At 38.0% G+C, this 18,726-nt stretch overlaps 1 protein-coding gene across 1 annotated transcript in view; it reads left to right on the top strand.

Annotated features, from left to right (window-relative positions):
* The first annotated feature begins 1,236 nt into the window (after nt 1-1,236).
* LOC137999683 (progesterone-induced-blocking factor 1-like) overlaps nt 1,237-18,726 on the top strand; it is a 19,601-nt gene continuing 2,111 nt past the window's right edge. The window contains exons 1-12 of the mRNA XM_068845538.1: nt 1,237-1,923; nt 3,967-4,086; nt 4,204-4,337; nt 6,200-6,308; nt 7,721-8,028; nt 9,856-9,954; nt 10,795-10,960; nt 12,749-12,899; nt 14,961-15,051; nt 15,356-15,458; nt 15,824-15,954; nt 16,869-16,953. Of these exons, the coding sequence (XP_068701639.1) occupies nt 1,324-1,923; nt 3,967-4,086; nt 4,204-4,337; nt 6,200-6,308; nt 7,721-8,028; nt 9,856-9,954; nt 10,795-10,960; nt 12,749-12,899; nt 14,961-15,051; nt 15,356-15,458; nt 15,824-15,954; nt 16,869-16,953 (2,097 nt within the window). The 5' untranslated portion in view covers nt 1,237-1,323. The remainder of the gene's footprint in view (nt 1,924-3,966; nt 4,087-4,203; nt 4,338-6,199; nt 6,309-7,720; nt 8,029-9,855; nt 9,955-10,794; nt 10,961-12,748; nt 12,900-14,960; nt 15,052-15,355; nt 15,459-15,823; nt 15,955-16,868; nt 16,954-18,726) is intronic.

The raw sequence follows: 18,726 nt of genomic DNA, 5'->3' as shown, positions 1-18,726 counted from the left end.
ATGTACCTTTATCAACACGTTTGACAAAAACAATTTTTTCGTGTTTCACTCCCCACCGAACTGTCCGAACTCCATTATTCGTCTGTTTTGATGAAGGGTGAACAAGGAAGAAAAAATAAGGGAGGAGACAGGTGAAAACCCTCGTCCTTCACCGCCATCAATCAATCATTGACTTGATTCTGAAGCCTATGAATGGGAGCCTTTCCCATGCTGCATATCCCTTGAATCAGACACATCCGTACATTATTTTGATATTTTTTTTACCGTAGGCTTACTTGATTTTTGCTTTCGTTTGACAATAACTTTATTCTGATAGGCCATTCTAAACAGTGCGAGGAAATCGGGGCGTTCTAAAAATAGAAAGATACGCGCAAAGGTTGACTCAAACCCCCGGGGGGAGGACTCACATATGAAACAGACGGGGATGCTCGTCGGAAATTTTGAATTTAACCCCTAAAGGAGACCAATCTAGGCGTGGCTTAAGCAAATTTTGACTCCTAAAAGAGACCGTTTAAAAACACAAAAATACGACACGCAATGAGTTTTAATGATAAAAAGGCATAATCATCGAATGCTTTTATCTAAAAAGAAAATTTTAAAGGAAATTTGACTTCTGTTTCTCTTCGCGTAATTCTGTGTTACTTCGCGGAACCCTAAACGAGACCTTGGTGGCATAAAATATTGGCGCTTTGCCCGGAACACCCTAAGCGAGACCAAAATCCAAAATTTACACCCCTAAGCGAGACGACGAGCATCCCCGTCTGTTTCATATGGGTGTCCCCCCCCCCCCCCCCCGGGCTCAAACCTTGCATGGGAGAGGCAAGCTCCTGCTCTATCTGAGTGTTGGTACAGTATCTAGCTGAGGGCAGTGCCCTCTTCTAATTGGCGACACTTTAGTAAACTATACTAATTCGAAAATTAGCAAACACTACCGAAGTCATTGAAAGTCATTTAGAATTGTTTTCTAAAACCAATTTATTATTCATGTGAATGTGTAGTTATATATTTGTAACCGTTTATAGATAAACTCAAATCTTTGCCCTTGTATATGTCCTTTTATCTGGAATATATTTATAAGCACTGCTCGCCTCGACTAGCTTTTGCTAACTGCGAGCATTGCATAGCTTGGTGATTTTTTTTTTTCTACAAAATGAATTGAAACATCACTGTCAAGTCCCTCATACCTGGAGAGCATGGTCCGAGGCACGGCTTTACTCAACCGAGAGGGACTAAAACATACAAATAGTTAGACTTTTTAAAATGGCGGCGCGCTAGTTCTGTTAACGTAAGTAGATAACCAGAAAGCTCATTTGTGCCCCAAACATGTCAGGCGGTGAAAGCGGAAGTGTAGGAAGTTCTCGTACCAACGAGAATCACCAAAACAGCACATTTAGGACGGAAACTGATACGACTGCCGACAACACAACTGATGTGGAATCCTCAACTCTCCTCACGAGCTCGGCTTTATCTTCCACTCAAGTTGATAGTGAAGGGGAAAGCAAGGTTACTAAACATGAAATCGAAAAGAAACAGCTTCTACATGATCTAGAACTTCTTCGCATCGAGCTTAGCCAGAAAAATCTTATTATAGACAACATGAAAGTCGAACATCTTAGCAAAGTTGACGAGTTGGAAGAACTTCTAGAAGATACGAGACACGACAAACAGATCCTTCAAGCGCGACTAGAGTCGCAGCTTCGACTTCATCAAGAAGAGGCAAAGAGTGCTCTTGAGCGAATGCGACAAGAAATGGCCAAAATCTTTAAAAGACAACAGACCTTGGAATTCGAAAACAAGAAACTCGAGGAGAAGGCGGAGGATTACAAAGTGGGACTGGCCAACCTAGAATTACTTTCTGATGAAAGTTATTTGGAATTGAAATCTAGCGACCCTAATCAATTAGGCCTGAGGGAATTTGTTATGGTCAGTTAAATGCCATGGTTTTTCCATAACATTAATCTTCATTTAACATATTCACGCTTGAGGGGCCTTCCATTGATGAGTAAATTTGTCTTGCGTTAGACAGAGTAAAAATCTATAATGATCTGCAACGGTCTGCGACCATCAGAAGCTGTCTGCATCTGTCTTATCACAGACGATCGTAAACACAGGAAGCAAATGTTTCCATTTAAATCTGAAAGTGATCGCAGACAAGCATACCATCAATCCCCTGTGAAGCGAGGAGAAAAAGGAGTGCATTTACTTCAAGTCTGATTGGATGTGTTTCAAGGCAAACAATAGTGTGTTGCCGATAGGACATAGGTCCTCTCAGACACATGTTTCCATTAAAAATTGTCTTAGTTGGAAACGCTGTAATGGTCGGCAAAGTAGAACTAGATTCAACTTTCCTGATCATCCAGACTGTGTGCCGCAGATTGCTGCAGATGCCAGGGATAGGTGTTTCCATATATCTGCGACATGTAGTGCAGCCCAGTGGTTGGGGCGCTTGCCTTGAGATCTGGAGATCCTGGGTTCAAGACACGTTCTGACTACTTGTACTCATTGAATTTGTTCCAGGTAGTCCCTGGTTCAATTTCCCAGCAGCACTCTTAAATAGCCAACTGGCTTACCTACAGCCAGTTGGGATTCTTAATGTTGTTCTGTTCAATGCTCAGAGATATTTGCTACTAGCTACTCTAAAAATCAGAGGGTAAATCTGATAGTTACTTTACTTTTTACTATCTACTATTGTAGGTTAGCCCACGTAGAAACAGTGTACGGTTAAGAGTGCGTGGAAGTGAGGCTTTTGGGCAACATTTGATCAGATATGGCGAAGAGTAAGAAATTTAGGGGGAAATGCCAAAAAAAATAATAAATGATGAGTTCCTATCCTATTCCTTGCCGTTCTTTCCACAATAAAATTAGGTCAGACAAAAGCTCACATTACTTGAGAAAAAGCGAAGGAAACAGTCAAGAATCGAGAAATCACAGTTCTTCAATAGGAAATTCTTGTTTTGACCCAAAAGCCTCATTTTCGTGCCTTCTGAAACTAACGCCGCTGAAACGTGGGTTCAACTGTAACAATGGCTATTAATTAAAGTCAACTCAAATCAAACTTTTTTAAGGAAGGGAAAACTGGAGTATGCAGAAAAAAAACTTCCCAGAGTAGAGAAGCAACAAACTCAACCCACCTTATGACATAAAGTCTTGGAATTGAACCCAGTGCACGTTGGTGCATTCCCTTTCCTTCTTTCATGCAATCCCTCTTCATTCTCCCATGGGTTCTCGTTTCCCCTTTCCCTTCCTCCTCAAATGCCTGCTACATATGCTAGCCACTATAATCGACCCACTGATCATACCACAACACCCCGCAGTGTGGACTTTGTCATTTGAAGAATGGGAGCAACTAATTCAAGGCTAATTCTTGTTGTAGAAGGGCGGGAGGGGCTGAACTGAACATGGATCTTACTAAGCCCAAGGTTTTTTACGGTAGATTGGTGATTAATGCTACTGACTGCATTTGACATGGATATGACCACATCCTAACACTGACTTATCGCTAACAGAAGACAACTCAAATATGCAACATTTTCAAGATGCCAGTGTAAAAGCACACTAATGAATACCTTCTACATAAAAACAATTATGGTTGTGCCTTGTTGTTAACTAAGTTAAATTGCATTAACTAATGCATGTCATCATGCTGCATTATGTTGGACTTAATTGAAGGCTGGAGGATGCATTGCTTTTTGATGCCTACTAGTTTGCTTTTATGTATGAAAAGCACCAGTAATAATAGTTGCTCTGAAACAAGTCTACCTATAATCTTGTTTTCCTTCAAATCCCAATTAAATGAAGATAAAATGGTAAAACAACCCATTTATGTAACCTACATGCTTGCTTTCTTTTTTCAAATGTTAGTTGTATAAACATTCTTATTTTAGTAAAACAGTTTAGTAGGTACTGCCAGTCTAGCACAATAATCCAAGATAACCATTAAAGCCAGTTTTGCGTAATATTTTGTAGATCAAAATTTATGAAGCCAAGCACCCTTTGTCATTGGAATGTGAAAGTCTTCGTCATCAGATGGAAACCTTAACACATGACCTTCACACCAGAGACGAGGAGGTTGCCCTTTATCGCAAGGTGGGATTTTTTTCTCATAAGAGATCACTTACTGTTGTATGCACTGTGCTGTTGCTGATAATTTAAATGAAGTGTTCTGATGCAGTTTTTTCCCTTATCAATGGGTTTAAAATAAAGGAAGCTGAAGAGGAACGCATGGGACGCACAGAGATGGAACAAAGAGCACAAAAGCTGTCTATGCAATTAGAGAGGTTACAGTCACAGGTCAACCAAGGGGACTATAAGATCACAAATTTTGACCAAGTTAGAAGGTAAGAAATAAGGAAATGTTGCTTTCCAACATCAATTGTCTCGCAAATAATGTGGCTCTATCAACATGTATCTTCAGTTGAGATTTTCTAAAACTGATTTTTTCATCCATATATGAAAAAATGTGTGGCCAGACATATAGTTTTTGAATCATATTTGTCCATCCACATGAATATGCAAGAACGATTCAGCCTTGTAAGCACCAATTATTTATTTATTAACTTTGCCAGTCAAGCTGGCAGAGCACCACAACAGCTTGCGTCAAATTATTACTGTGGCCCCTTTTTTACCCTCCCAACCATGGTACACAACAGAAGACAGACTGCAACACCGGGAACTACGTGCTCTACAGTGCAAGTGCGTGTGTGCACCCTCTGTGGTACATGTATGATGTATCATAATCCTCTGATGTTATTCTATTTTCATGTGTCCACACAAATACGATAAACCTCCATATTTTTCAAAAAAAAGTGTATATAGTATGAAGGGTATTTAAAAAAATCTTTGTTTTGGTGACCAATAACACTGTATTTGTGTGGACACAAGGCAAAAATGGAGGAAAAAGTGTTCGTTTTCAAAAAAATATCTAGATGTGTGTGGACAGAGGGTATGTTTCATTTGGCGGTTAAACCAGTTTATTTTCCTTTTTTTGAAAGACTTGCAAATTTTTAGTTGGCCATTTCATGGTTAAATAAGCCATTTCATAAAAAGTTAATCATTTGGGTTATGTCCATTAAGTGTAATCTACATGTATAGATCATTCAGCCAAGCCGAAAAGCTATAGATTTAGCCAAGTCTGATAGTTGCTACGAAAAATGCACAAAAACTGAGCAAATTGTTAAAATTCATCAAATGCTTGAAGTAGTTTTTCAAACACCGTTTATTTTATAATAAAATGAAAGTTCAGCTAACCATTTTTGATATATCATGGAAAATTATCCACGGGAATTCAGAATTTTGAGAGCAAAGTTCAAAACTGGCATGCAGATTTGAATACTCAGTTTAAATTTCAAAACTACTGGTCATGTGTGACATAGCTTGACTGTAACTCCTAAATTGCAAAACTTTTCCCATGGGAATTACTGGTACCTAAGGATATAAAATATATATTAAATATAGTTAGGGGCCAGTCCTTTGTTACCCTGATGATGGCCCAATGTCAAAAACGTTTGGATTTTTAATGGGGTTAGGTGCAAAAGCAACAATGAGATGGTCGGTTGGTAGGTGAATAAAACATTGAAATTTAGTTGTACACATCAAGAGTCCATTACCCAAAAATAAGAATCTGGTATCAGGTTTACCGGTAATTGTCCCCCATCAGTATAAGGAAATTGTCTATTTTTAAAGACCAAGTTTTGCAGGAAAATTAATAATAGACCAAATGGGCTAATCCATTGTTGTACCACATTCAAATCTCTCAGGGTTAAGATTCTTTGTGTATTGTATTAATTATTTTGCATTATAAATTATAGTAATTTAGCATTCATAATAAGTGACATGGAAATACTGGGAACAAAATGTTTTATTCTTATTTAGGATTTGATGTGGGTACAGCATTTAGTTAGCCGATTTGGTTTGTTGTTTATTTTCCTGCAAGAATTTGTTAAAAAGAGACGCTAATTTCTGACTCTCATGGGGACTTGGCCAATTTGGGTAACTATTATCCTATGCAAATGAGACTTAACCAATGGTTATCAAAGGAATTACCAGGGTAGCAAGCAAGTTAAGTAAAGCTGAAGGGTTGTTGAGATATTTTACTGCTCAAGGTGCAGACAGAATGAAGTACAGTGTAATAACATTTTGTATGTCCTTGAATACCGTGATTGTAGAACTTTAAACTTTAATGATTGTCTTTTTTGTTTAGTGAGCGTGACACTTTGGACAGAAATTTCATGGAGTTGAAGAAAAACAATACGGTTTTGGATGCTGCATTAAAAACAAAAGCAGACAGCTTACTGGATTTACAGAAAGAGGCAAGTTTTTTCCTTTTCCTGTCATGTACAATAAAATTTATAGACAATGCTTGAGTAACTACCTGTAAAAATAAAAAACCAGCAGTTTTTTAGTGGTAACTGCAATCTTTTTAAGTTCACTACACACTATGTCACTGGGTTGTAAGAGTGAATGAGTGAGATAGTGTAAGTCCGTGGTAGCAAATAGGCCCGCAGTACATGCATAAATCACGAAAGGTCTGTTGAAAGCTTGCTTGAATTTCAACAAATGAGCCGCAAACCGGCAAGAATTTGTGCCCCTGATGAATAGCAAAGCCACTTATATTTCCAAAACGATGGAATTACCTGGTGATAAATAACCTCGTGTAGATCTGAAGTAGAGTGAATTTTTGACTTAGTTTGCAGAAACAATGGTCAATCTTGAGAGTTTAAAAATGATTGTGATCTTTGTTTTGAATTCGCACAATTCTTATTGAACTTTATAACACTTGAAGAAAAGAAAAAACAAAAACCTGGTGTCTTGCCGTCATTTTGTCACAGATGTATCCTTTGTTTCTTGAGTTGGTGGTAACACGCAAGATAACTTGATCACAGGTAGCCGCTGAAATCGATGTCACTTTCGATTTTGCGATTTATTTGTGCAGCCAAAGGTACAAATAGAAAAATAATTTGATGTAGCAAAAATCTTCCAAAATGTGTTTTGCTGATGGTAACTTTTCCTATTTGTGGCACAGAATTTATGTTGTTTTCGTGTCGCAAATTTTGTTGGCGATGGCTTTTTTTAATCCTGGATCGACACTTCTAAAAAAACGTCCTTCTGCTCTTTCTAAAAACTGTGTGTCAATAATAATTTACTTTTGCATCAATACTAATTTTGTTTTGCAAAAAGCAGGCTAGCAAAATCTGTACCTTGCCTAGCTTGCATTTTTGAGTGTTAAAATAGCATTTTCAGTGCCATGTTTCCAACAGAGAGTCATATGTTTTGAAGTCTCCCATCCAGATACTAACCCTGCCGGACAGAATTAACTTCAGTCAACTTTTGTTGTGGAAAGCTGTCAGATGCACAAAGTACACGATTAAGACTATGTTATTCAATAACTTGCACATGTATGCGTGATATTTGATAAGAAAAAGTTAATAATTGATGCCCATACTTTACAAGAGGGGATAAAGAGAAATGCAGCCAATTTGCAGCATGTGTTAGTATGAGAGAATAAGTTAAACTTAAAATGAAAGCACCTCGATGGAATTTGACTATCTTGATGTCGTGTGGTCCGTTCTGGTTGTCAAAATGTCAGTCGCTTAGAACTGCACATACCCGGAGCATCAAGTTCCAACATGATTGTATTTCAGACCTTGGTTCAAAATGTTTTCAATTATTTTAAGCCCACTAATTAAGAACAAAATCTTGGCTCTTTTTTTGAAATGTTTAGCTGCATACCAGTAAACAGACTGTAGCACTGCTGAAACAAGACAAGGATTACATGAACAGACAGCTGCAAGAGATTAGAGGACGCTGCACATTAGCTGAGGACCGACTGGAACAGACAGCTAAACAGCTAGAAGACACTAAACAGGCTAGGGAAGAGCTATACGAGAAATATATCAATGTAAGAGAACAGTACAAGTCAGAATATGAATTGAGATTGAAGACTGAAATTGATGAAATGAAGGAAAAGACCTCCACTGAGTTGGACAGGATAAGAGTTGATACTAAGGAAATGTTTGAAAGAGAAAATAGGTAAGTTAGTTCTACAGGGTAGTTTTCTCATCATTCTAAAATTAGGTTGCCTGTTCTCACATGAATTTGTGGTACAAAGGTTACCACAATTTACATTACTTTCCGGCCTGAGACTGTCATATGTGGAAAAATTACGAAAACCTCCAGCTGGACTAACACTGTCACTCAGGGTGTGTAAATGACTGGGGAGAAAGTGTTACCTTTGTCATGACATCTGCAAATGGTTAGACACTCTAGTCTTCTTGGATAAAGACGATAAACTGCATTCCCCTTCTCACAACCCTTCAATCTATCTTCATGACCATGTGGGATGTTTAAGACCCCACACACTATTCGCAAAGAGTAGGGCGTGGAGTTCCCAGTGTTGTGGCCTATCCTCTGTGGTATATCATCGTTGGGAGCCCGGTAAAACGCTTGGAAATAGTCTATCTCCATCAAGCTACTCTAAAATCTGATGTTAAATAAATATTTTACCACAAGCTAAAAAGTGCTTGTGATCTCACAATCTGATTGGCTAATTTGCCATTGTTGTTGTTAAGAGTCTAGACAAGGTTGTTTGTGTCAAAGTGTCACACAATTGTGTAGCCAATCAGAAATGCTCATTTTGGGAAATAAACCAATCAGAACTCTTGCTCTTTCTTTGTGTCACTATCCTTGTCACTTTCTGAAATAAACATATTCTTTGACATATTCAATATTATATTGTAGTCAAAAACAAATCGAATGTGGTTCAGTGTTGTCTGTACTCTTATCAACAATGATAGTCGTCATCACAGTGGTCAAAATTTGTTGTGGACTCTTGAGGCGCAACATTTTGACCACTGTGATCATGAATATTGTTGTCGATATTAGAGTACAGACAATGCTGATGATGATGATGATGACATGTTAGTTAAGTTTGTTGGCCCTCTACCCGCTGCTTAAGGGTGAAAGGTTAACAACATCTACAGTAATGTCCACTCAAAAATGTCCCCTTTAAAAAAATTAAGCCTTTTCTACCTAAGGGTGACACTTTTACTCTAATTCCAGACCGATTACTGACATGAGAACAACCCAAATCTCTATGTGAACTTTCAAATCACTAAAAATATCAGGGGCAGATCTAGGGGAAGGGTGCGCATCCACCTTGAGAAGAACTGCGGCTTTGTAATACAACTGGTATTCTGATATTCAATGTAAGGAGAAATGTAGACTCGGAAAAATATCCGAGTCCCAGATGGGATTTGAACCCACGACCCTCCGTGATCTAGTCAGATGCTTTAACCACTGAGCTACTGGAGACTCTATGGTGAGCAAGGGTCAATTTGTGGGTCTCGACTGGAACCGCATCGCGCGGCTACACAGCCAAGTATTGACTAGCATATTTGAAACTCACTAACAGCATCGCGCTGTCACATTAATGCATATCAAGATGCAGCCAACCAACCTCCAAAGTGAGTGTGTTAAAGATGAAACAACAACAATGATATTCAATGTAAGGAGAAATGTAGACTCGGAAAAATATCCGAGACCCACAAATTGACCCTTGCTCACCATAGAGTCTCCAGTAGCTCAGTGGTTAAAGCATCCGACTAGATCACGGAGGGTCGTGGGTTCAAATCCCATCTGGGACTCGGATATTTTTACGAGTCTACATTTCTCCTTACATTGAATATCATTGTTGTTGTTTCATCTTTAACACACTCAACTGGTATTCTGTGTCTAAAAAAAAAAATCCGTCAACAGTCAGCTATGCTAAAATTTCCTTAATGTTGCACCCTCTCCTAAGAAAAATCCAGGATGTGTGGATCCACTCCTGAATATCCAACTGTTTGTGCCTTTTGGCAGGAACCTCAGAGAGGCAAGGGACAATGCACTTGACGAAAAAGAAAGAGCTTGTTCCAGTGAGAAGGAATTGACATCAAAATATGATGTACTGCAATCAGGGTAAAATATGTTCCATTTTGTATGTTGAATAAAAACTTGCTTTATTATTTTAACTTATTGCTGAGCACATGTGCCTCACCTACAATAATAATAATGTTATTTACAGCTGCTGTATTATTGCTTAAACTATACAAAAGTTCCATAGGTTCAAATGTTTGGTTTTGAAGACAGAGTCGAGTATCTGAAGAAACAACGCTTCATACAATACAATACTATACAATACAATACATACTTAATCACTCCCCATAGGGGCTTTTCAGGTGCAATGAAATGTAAACATTGAAAGAAAAAGAACATACCTTGGTTGTTCAAATAGGGGATAACGCTATCCACTGGTCATACATCATTATCAATTGGATAAATCACTAGCAAAACCAATTGAGGTATCCTGTGGATAGTGATTTATCCACTGGATAGCTTTATCCACCCTTAAAACAACTGGGCCCAGTACAGCAACTTTAAGAATCCCAACTGACTTGAGGCAAACCAGTTGGTTATTTACAAGTGCTTACCAGGATCAAATTCAACACGTGTAGTCGGAATGGGTCTTGAACCTGGGATGTCCAGATATTAACTGAAGGCATCAGTGCCCTAGCCACTGGATCCCACTGACACCTTCATGCTAACACACATATAAAGGACAACACAAGTTAACCATTATGTCGCGTGGAGGCCTATTTTTTATTCCCATGTATAAAGTGATGTGGACTCGCTTGATGTTCTTTCTTCTTGCCATCACCAGTCCACTGCACCAACCAGTTGTCCTATTTTTTATTGATAACATTTAATCAAAAATAAAAGGGAAATAATGAATGAAAAGTTCCTGTTATTCCTATGTAGGTTTCGCCAGTTGCAGTTGACATCTGATAGCAGACAGTCTGATCTGCAAAAAGAGATCAACGTCAAGCAGTTTGAATTGGAGAGAACACAAATGATTCTTGATGAGACAGCCAACAATCTGAAGCAAGTAAAGCTGGAGGCAGAAAAGTACCAGAGCAAGTGTGAAGTATGTGCAGGCTGATGGTATTTATTGAAAAGTGAGCTTAGGTAAAGGTAAAGTCACTGCTTACGAGCCAGAAGGCCCATCAGGCCGGCGCTTATCTCCGGTTTCCGTAGCATGAAGCGACTAGGAGTCTTTATACTCCCCCCTGGATGGGATGCTAGTCCATTGCAGGGTTACCCCCAGCATTACGCCGGTACCCATTTATACACCTGGGTGGAGAGAGGCACCGCGCCTCCCACAAAGTGAGCTTTCACCGCGCACCGGTGGCTCAGTTGGTTAAGCACCGGGCTGTCACGCGGGAGGTCGTGAGTTCAACTCCGGCCGGACCAACACTCAGGGTCTTTAAATAACTGAGGAGAAAGTGCTGTCTTTGTAATGACATCTGCAAATGATTAGACTTTCAAGTCTTCTCGGATAAGGACAATAAACCGGAGGTCCCGTCTCACAAACCTTGTTCACATATAACACTGTGGGACGTTAAAGAACCCACACACTATTCGAAAAGAGTAGGGGACGTGGTTCCCGGTGTTGTGGCCTATCTTCATCACTCACTTACATCATCACTCATCATGGGTTGGGAGGGTTCAGTGGGCTCATAAATGGACTGATAGCGGCTGCCATCGGCGCCCTTAGTATGCTGATGTCCGAGCCCACTGCAAAAAAAATGTAAATAGGACACGTATGTTTGTCCTATCAATCAATCGCGACATTACTATGATTGTAATGATTAGGCTAATAGTGAATACAGTAGTCTACCAACTTGATTTATTCAATCATTCACGTTTATTAATTCGCTGCTAACCATTAGCTTCAAGTGATGCAGGCACATCCTTAAATTCCAGCTATCATGCAGCTGTTTACAACATCCAATTATTTCATTGGACCATTATAATAAAAAATTATGTGTTTAAAGGAACAGCATGATGGATCTTATGCATGTGCTGAAGTGATACAACAACTTGAAAAAGGTGACAATTTTTTTCAAGTTTCATTGCTACATATATCTTCGTAACTACACCATCTACAATGTATATGGCACGAAACAAACAAACAAAAATCCAAAAGAGCAATATAGCCGAGGCTTCAATGAGTTTTATTATAAACTAATTTGATTTTGAGACAACATTACGGCTTTATAATGATGGCTAGTTGGGAGAAAATATATTTCTATATTGGGTGGAGTTGTGAGTCGTGACACCAGTTTTTGAGACCACATTATCCCCAAATAATGCTGCCTAAGTTGCCTTACACCCAGTGAAAAGGGTACAAGTTTTGCGATACAATGAATACTAGCCAAAATCAATCCTACCGATCAATTTGATGTTGGGAGACAGATGAAAAGTTTGTTACTCACTCGAGAGCCTGCCTGTGAAACTGCTCCTTTAGATGGGGCTCCTTTGTTTCTGTTGTACAGTATAATAATATATTTTAAATTATTATTTTTTGAGCCTAATGTTTTTTGAGCCAATCATGAGAGGTATTTTGAGAGCTGCATCCTGACCCTTTAATTAACCATGATGTTTACACTCAAAATCGTTTTTGGACTGGCTAGGGGATGGGAGGGTTAAGAAGCAGTTGCAAGACACAAAAACTGAACCATGTTTATGCTTGGGAACTGAATCCTGCATTCAGTGAGAACATGAAATTTACTTTCTTGCTTCTTATATTAAACGCTGTAGAATGATGAAGCTAGCAAGAAGAACATTAATTGAATTGTTTTCCTCTCTGACATGTGCAACAAGACTTGATTATATAAAAATAATGGAAGCCAACATTTTCTTGTTTTTGAAGGTGTTGAACAAAGAATATTATACTTTGCAAAATTCATCCGAGAAACGTTTGGTAGAGCTGGAATCTAAGTTGAAAGAACAGAGTGACAAGTTGACAGTCTATGAAAAACTTGAGAAGGAGCTTGATGATGTCATAATGCAGGCTGCAGAGAGTAAGAATTATTAAAGTTATCTACCTACTAAACAAAGGTTTTTTCACGTGTAAGTGTCACAATGGACACCTCATTCTTATTTTTGCCAAATTGTGGCTAATTTCTATAAATCTGTGTGAAGCCAGTTACCGAGGGGCAAGATAGGTCAATTACGATGCACAGTGTAGGCTTCTAAATTTCATACAATCAATGTGGTGTTAGCTTTGATGAACTGCCACGACAGGAGCATGGCAATTGAGGGAAGTCAGATAACATGCTGAAGACTTATTTTCATTGTATTGCTATTCTTGTGTATGATTTGCAGCCATTTATTTTTTGGGGGAGATTTGTGCTATATAGTAATTTGCCTCTTTTTTTGCACAAAGCCTTTAATATGTAAAAAACCAAAGTCGAGATTTTTAAATATTTCTGCACAATCCTGAACGTTTAGCATTTTTTCTATGGAGTGGTTATTAAATCATTGCTAGGGTTGCTAAGTTGGTGATCTGTTTAAAATGTAGAGGTGGTTAGTATCGTCATGGGTTTTGCCTTAAGTTTGGCTTAATATATAATCATAGTTATTTAGGTCGGTTTAAGAACTGAGGAAACTGATTATGGGTAGCAATGACCCCCCTTTGGCAGCCTAAGGGTTGCTTTTGAGCCACTCATGGTTGCATATGTTAATTGGTTCAAATCTTTTAAACCAGTTCAATTTAGGTTTTTCTTTGTTTCAGATTATGATAAGGAATAATTATTAGTCTAGACAAAGAAAAATCAAAATTGAGGTGGTTTGAAAACTTTTAACGAGAAGAAATTTGAACCTGCCCAGAATGCATGCACTCATGCTTGGGTGAGGTCATTTTAGCATGCCATTTTCAATAAAAGCTTTCTTTTCCCACTCCCTTTTGAGGGGAGTATTCTTCTGACTTGATTGCTATTAATGAAATGTTACCTGATTTTTATAAGCATCACTTAGTTCCCCCTTGCCCCTCTCCTCAACTGAAAACTATTTTGATAGACTGCTAGCAGTCCTTTTGAATCAGTCAAATGGCCCGCTTTAGTCAGTCATGCAACCGAGCCAAGGGAAGAATGTTGTTAGAGCGAGATGCTCCCCTCGGCTTCTTTGCGTGACTAAAGGGGGCCATTCGACTGACTCAGAAGGGACTGCGAGCAGTCTGATAATTTCTTGGAATGAAACCAATTTTAAAGTCTTAAGAAAGTGTTAGGACCAAAAATAGCTTAAGGAGTCTCAAACTTAATTCAAATTTCCAGATGGATTCCATACATGCCAAACGTTTTGTTTAATTTTCATTGTACTTTTCTTTTATTATAATTATAATACCTTCTTTAACATCAGCTATTATTCTTTTAGTGTTATTAATAATTTTATTTATAGATTGTAATTTTTAAATAACCTTGACTTGATAATGACGTTTAGCCAACATAGAAACGTCATAGTTTTTTTAGTGTTTTTAGCAAGTGTAAAATATATTTTATTGCAATTTTTCAGAGTTAAATGTTTTTTAAACTCACTTCTTCTAATATTACTTTCATCTAGAAATAAAGATCACTCTGCTAGTCAAGTGAACACATACCGTGCATTTTACCTTTCGACACACCCATCCGAAAAATGGGTTTTGCCTTGAGCGGGAAACCCCTGGTGAAACATGAACCATGAGTTTGCGGTATATCTTTTCGAATGAATGGCCAAATATGGTTTCGTTTTGTTGATTAAAAAAAAAAATAGCTGTAGAGTCTAATAAAAGTGCTTTGAAAAATCACACAAGAGATTTGGATATAATATCCAAATCTTTAAAGGTTTTCATCTACTTTTTAGTGATTATCCATTTGGTGTGGTATACATTCTGTGATTGGTGGACTTAAGTGATGAATAGTTTATTGAGGAGTTTGAGAAGCTTAGGTCATGTTATTGATCAAAATTATTTGTGCATCTTACTGCTAGTAATCTTGGACATACATGTAAAAAACCTGCTCCCAAGATCATCTGTTGCTCATTAAAAGCTTTGATGCACACACTGTTCGTTAAAGTAAGTCTAACAAATAATTTAATTTGTGTTGAAGTTGACAATGAAGCAGATGCTGAACGCGTCCTGTTTTCGTATGGTTATGGTGCAAATGTTCCAAGTACAGCAAAGAGGAGAATGCAACAGAGGTAACTAGAACAGCAAAGCACTAACCTGAGAGTGAGACAAAGATTTTACTCTCACTGGCTGTGTATAATAATAATAATAATAATAATAATAATAATAATAATAATACTAATAATATAGTTGAGAGCTTGGAATGACATTATCTTCTTTTTTAATAATTTTGTGGAAAATCATGGTTTGACTGTCCAGTAAGTGAACCATCCAACAACCTGCTTTTCTGTTGTTTCTTCCCATAAATTTTCTGACTGACTAACTTTGCTTTTTTACGCCGACTGGTTTTGACTTACAATTTGTCTTTGTTTGTAGTGTTCAATTAGCTCGCAGAGTTCTTCATTTGGAAAGAGCAAACACCTCTCTCAGAAATGAGATGGAGAGAGAGAAGAAGAAGAAAGATTTACTTGGAAAAGAGGTTTGAATTTTTTTTGATCATTAAAGTAAAATTGATTATAGCACGTTCACAACGAAAATGTTTGTCAAAATTTGGTCTTATTGATTTCATACAGACATGTGCAATGATGTCATACAGCTCTTCAATATTATTGAGATATAACATATCTCAGTTTGTTCTGTTTGCCTAAATACAGCTCATGAGCAAATTTGAAAAAAAAAGTATTTTGTTGGTGTTGCAAGTGAGAGTGCAAGTGTAATAAAAACAGCATTTGCTGTTTTTTTGTCTAAAATCTTTGTGGGTGTCAGAAGGCCCATTGAACACCACTCTCTCTCATCTAGACAGGTTTTTTTCGAACTGATTCTTGGTGTCTTATATTTCTGCAGCTTTCCAAGGCGACATCACTATTGAATGAGGCTCAGCAACCATATAACTACTTGATAGAAAGCATTAGGGCTCGGGACATGCAAAATCAGTCTCTTAATGAACAGCTGACATTGATGGAGGAGGATATGAGGTTTGTCACTTCTGAAAAATCTTGAGGTTGAGGATGGTGATTGTAATGGATTTTAATATGTACCATTCATATCACATGCAGTCTTATGGTGGTTAATAATTCTCTTGTTTGCAAATTCTCTGAGACTACCAGCATTGGGGGTTTCCCCCTAGTCTTCAACAGTTTGTGGGTTCCTTGATGTCCGCCAGTGTTGATCAACGGGAAGGGGTGTGAGATTGGGCCTATGGTTGATACTGGTGGTCCTTTGTCTGAGAAGATGTAAAAGTCTAACCATTTGCAGATGAAATTGCCTTCTCTTCAGTTATTATATATATAAGAGTAAAGACCCTGAATCAGTTGGTCCAACCAGGATTTTGAACCTGTGAACTCCTGCACAAAAGTCGTATGCTCAACCAACTGCCTGAGCAACTGGTCATCAGTAAAGTGAAAGTTTCTCTTAATTTCTTTTTCTGTCATGAACATACAAGTTTTTTTGTACTGTAGCAGACATTGTGTTATAAACAAATTGGCGTCAAAGGATCAAAAAACTTGTTTTTCTCAGTCTTCTCATGTTTACTGCGATGTTTATGATTCTGCAGAATCTCAAACTACATTTTGGCTTCCATCAATCAAACTTCCAACTCCAAGCCAAGAGTTGACTTACCTTACCAGCATTCATTCAAATTTTTAAAATGTAATTAGGTAACAAAATAAAAAAAACTGAGATGTTGGCACAACATCACCCAAAATAGTTTGGTATCCATAACATGGTGCAGTCATTAATTTCCACATCACATTGTTGAATGAGCAAAACGTAGGCATAATATTGGAGCATGTTGGGTGAAGTTGTTTTGGGTCAGAATTCAGACCCAACCACACCATTCTGTTACAACAGTAACTTGATTGTTAAAGCCAGATTTTTCCATTTTGTTCAGAAAGTTGAAAGCTGAAAAAGAAGACCTTATTAACACTCGTAACCAGCTGTCCTCAGACTTGGAAAGGCTTCTTAATCAACGGGAGGTACATGTTACAGTCTATTTTTTAATAATCCCTATAGTATCTATAAAAAAAATGGTTTTTTTCTGTCAACTGTCTGAAAAAAGATTTTCTCTTTGTTTTGTGGTACAAAAGGTTTTTTTCCCCTCCACATTTGAGACCTTTCTCTTCGTCCCTGTGAAGCACCAAGGTTCATTCTTTTTCAGTCCTGTTTTCTCTACTATATACCGTGCGTACCCAGTTATGTCCAGAATTGCAAGTAATTGGATGCACACGCAATTTTGACATCCAACTGAACACAAAGTGTCCCTATACAGGGTTTTCAAATAAGAGGCAGCAGCTGCTGAGGTTTACAGGTTATTGGATGTGAACTCAGCGCCCACTTTTCCCTTTTCTAAATTTTACAAATAACGTGAGAAACATTCACACGGAACACAAGCCTTGGATTGGGAAAACTTTGTTCATGAAAACAAAAGAGACTACTTAATTTCGGCAGCGATTCTCCCTGGGGAGAATGCCCCCCAGATCCCCCTACAAGCTTATGCCTTTGGTGCACATTGTCCATTCTTCGCCTTCTCCTCAGGTTTTTGCCATCTACTGAAAATCTTATTGAAAACCCTGGTCCCTTTAAGTCTAAGCCTTTGCTACTTATTTCTATCAATAATTTAAGAGTAAAGGTTAGTGCTACTTTTAGCTCAGGGTAATTGCAGATGTTTATCCTTAAATGAGGAACAGAATTTGCTTTACACTTTGTGACCTTAATCGTCTGTATCCAAAACACAAGTGACTCATCTAGAAATCAGCATACATCGAATTTGGGGCATTTCCGGGCATATCTGCCTTTTCTATGCATACCCTCATCGCTGCTGTATGACAACCCCATGGTCAACCGTCTTTGGCCTGACTGCAGCATCCACAACGTAATGCGCAAACAAGTACTTCACTGAGCAGTAAATGGGAGTCATGGCACTCAGTACGAGTTCTTCCCTGTTTCCTCATACCATAGTAATTTCGTCAATACAATAATTAACAATAAGACCCTTCGCCCTTTAAGGGCGAAGCCGAAGCCCGATTGGGATATTGACCCGTGGCCCTTGAGGGCGAAGGGGCTAATTGTTTTAGTATCACCCAACTAGTCGGACAGAAAAGGCAATAATAAATTTAGCAAATGCAAGTTAAGGAATAATTATTTGGGAATAAAACGAAAGAAAGCGTCTCGAGGACTATTACTAATAGTCCTCTTGACTAGTAGCGTAGCCAATTATGCAGGATTTGCAGGATTGCAGGATTTGCATTAGTCCACTAGTTGGGTGATACTACTAATAATTATTGCTGCTTTTGGGACCCGTTATAGTACCAATATTACATGTTCTAATGATGGGTCTTGAGAATCAAAATTTAAATCTTCAAATTGTTTGACACCAATCAAAATTATGTTAGAACAAAATGTTGGTCTGCACTTGAATGTGTTAATGCCATATATTAAGCAACAACGAATAGTTTGAACTTACAGAACGTTAGTGTTCATGATTCACAAGAAATGACTAATTTTTGTGTGCTTCAATTAAACTGAGCAAAAACATGCAAAAGCCATCACCTTGATAAGCTTAACTACTTTCAATTGACAGTTAACGACCAGAAATATTAACACTTGGTTGTCATTGTGTTTTTTTGCCCCCACCCCCTATGAAACAGAACTAGTGTTAAAACGTATCAGTACCTGATACATGTATGTTGGTACAACACCAAGATTTGGAAATTTGGTAAACTTCAATCAATAATTAATAGTATTCTAAT

Source organism: Montipora foliosa, chromosome 4 (genome assembly GCF_036669935.1).
Source record: "Montipora foliosa isolate CH-2021 chromosome 4, ASM3666993v2, whole genome shotgun sequence".
NCBI lineage: Eukaryota > Metazoa > Cnidaria > Anthozoa > Scleractinia > Acroporidae > Montipora > Montipora foliosa.
Note: the sequence above shows the minus strand (reverse complement) of the source record. Positions and strands in the feature narration are given on the sequence as shown.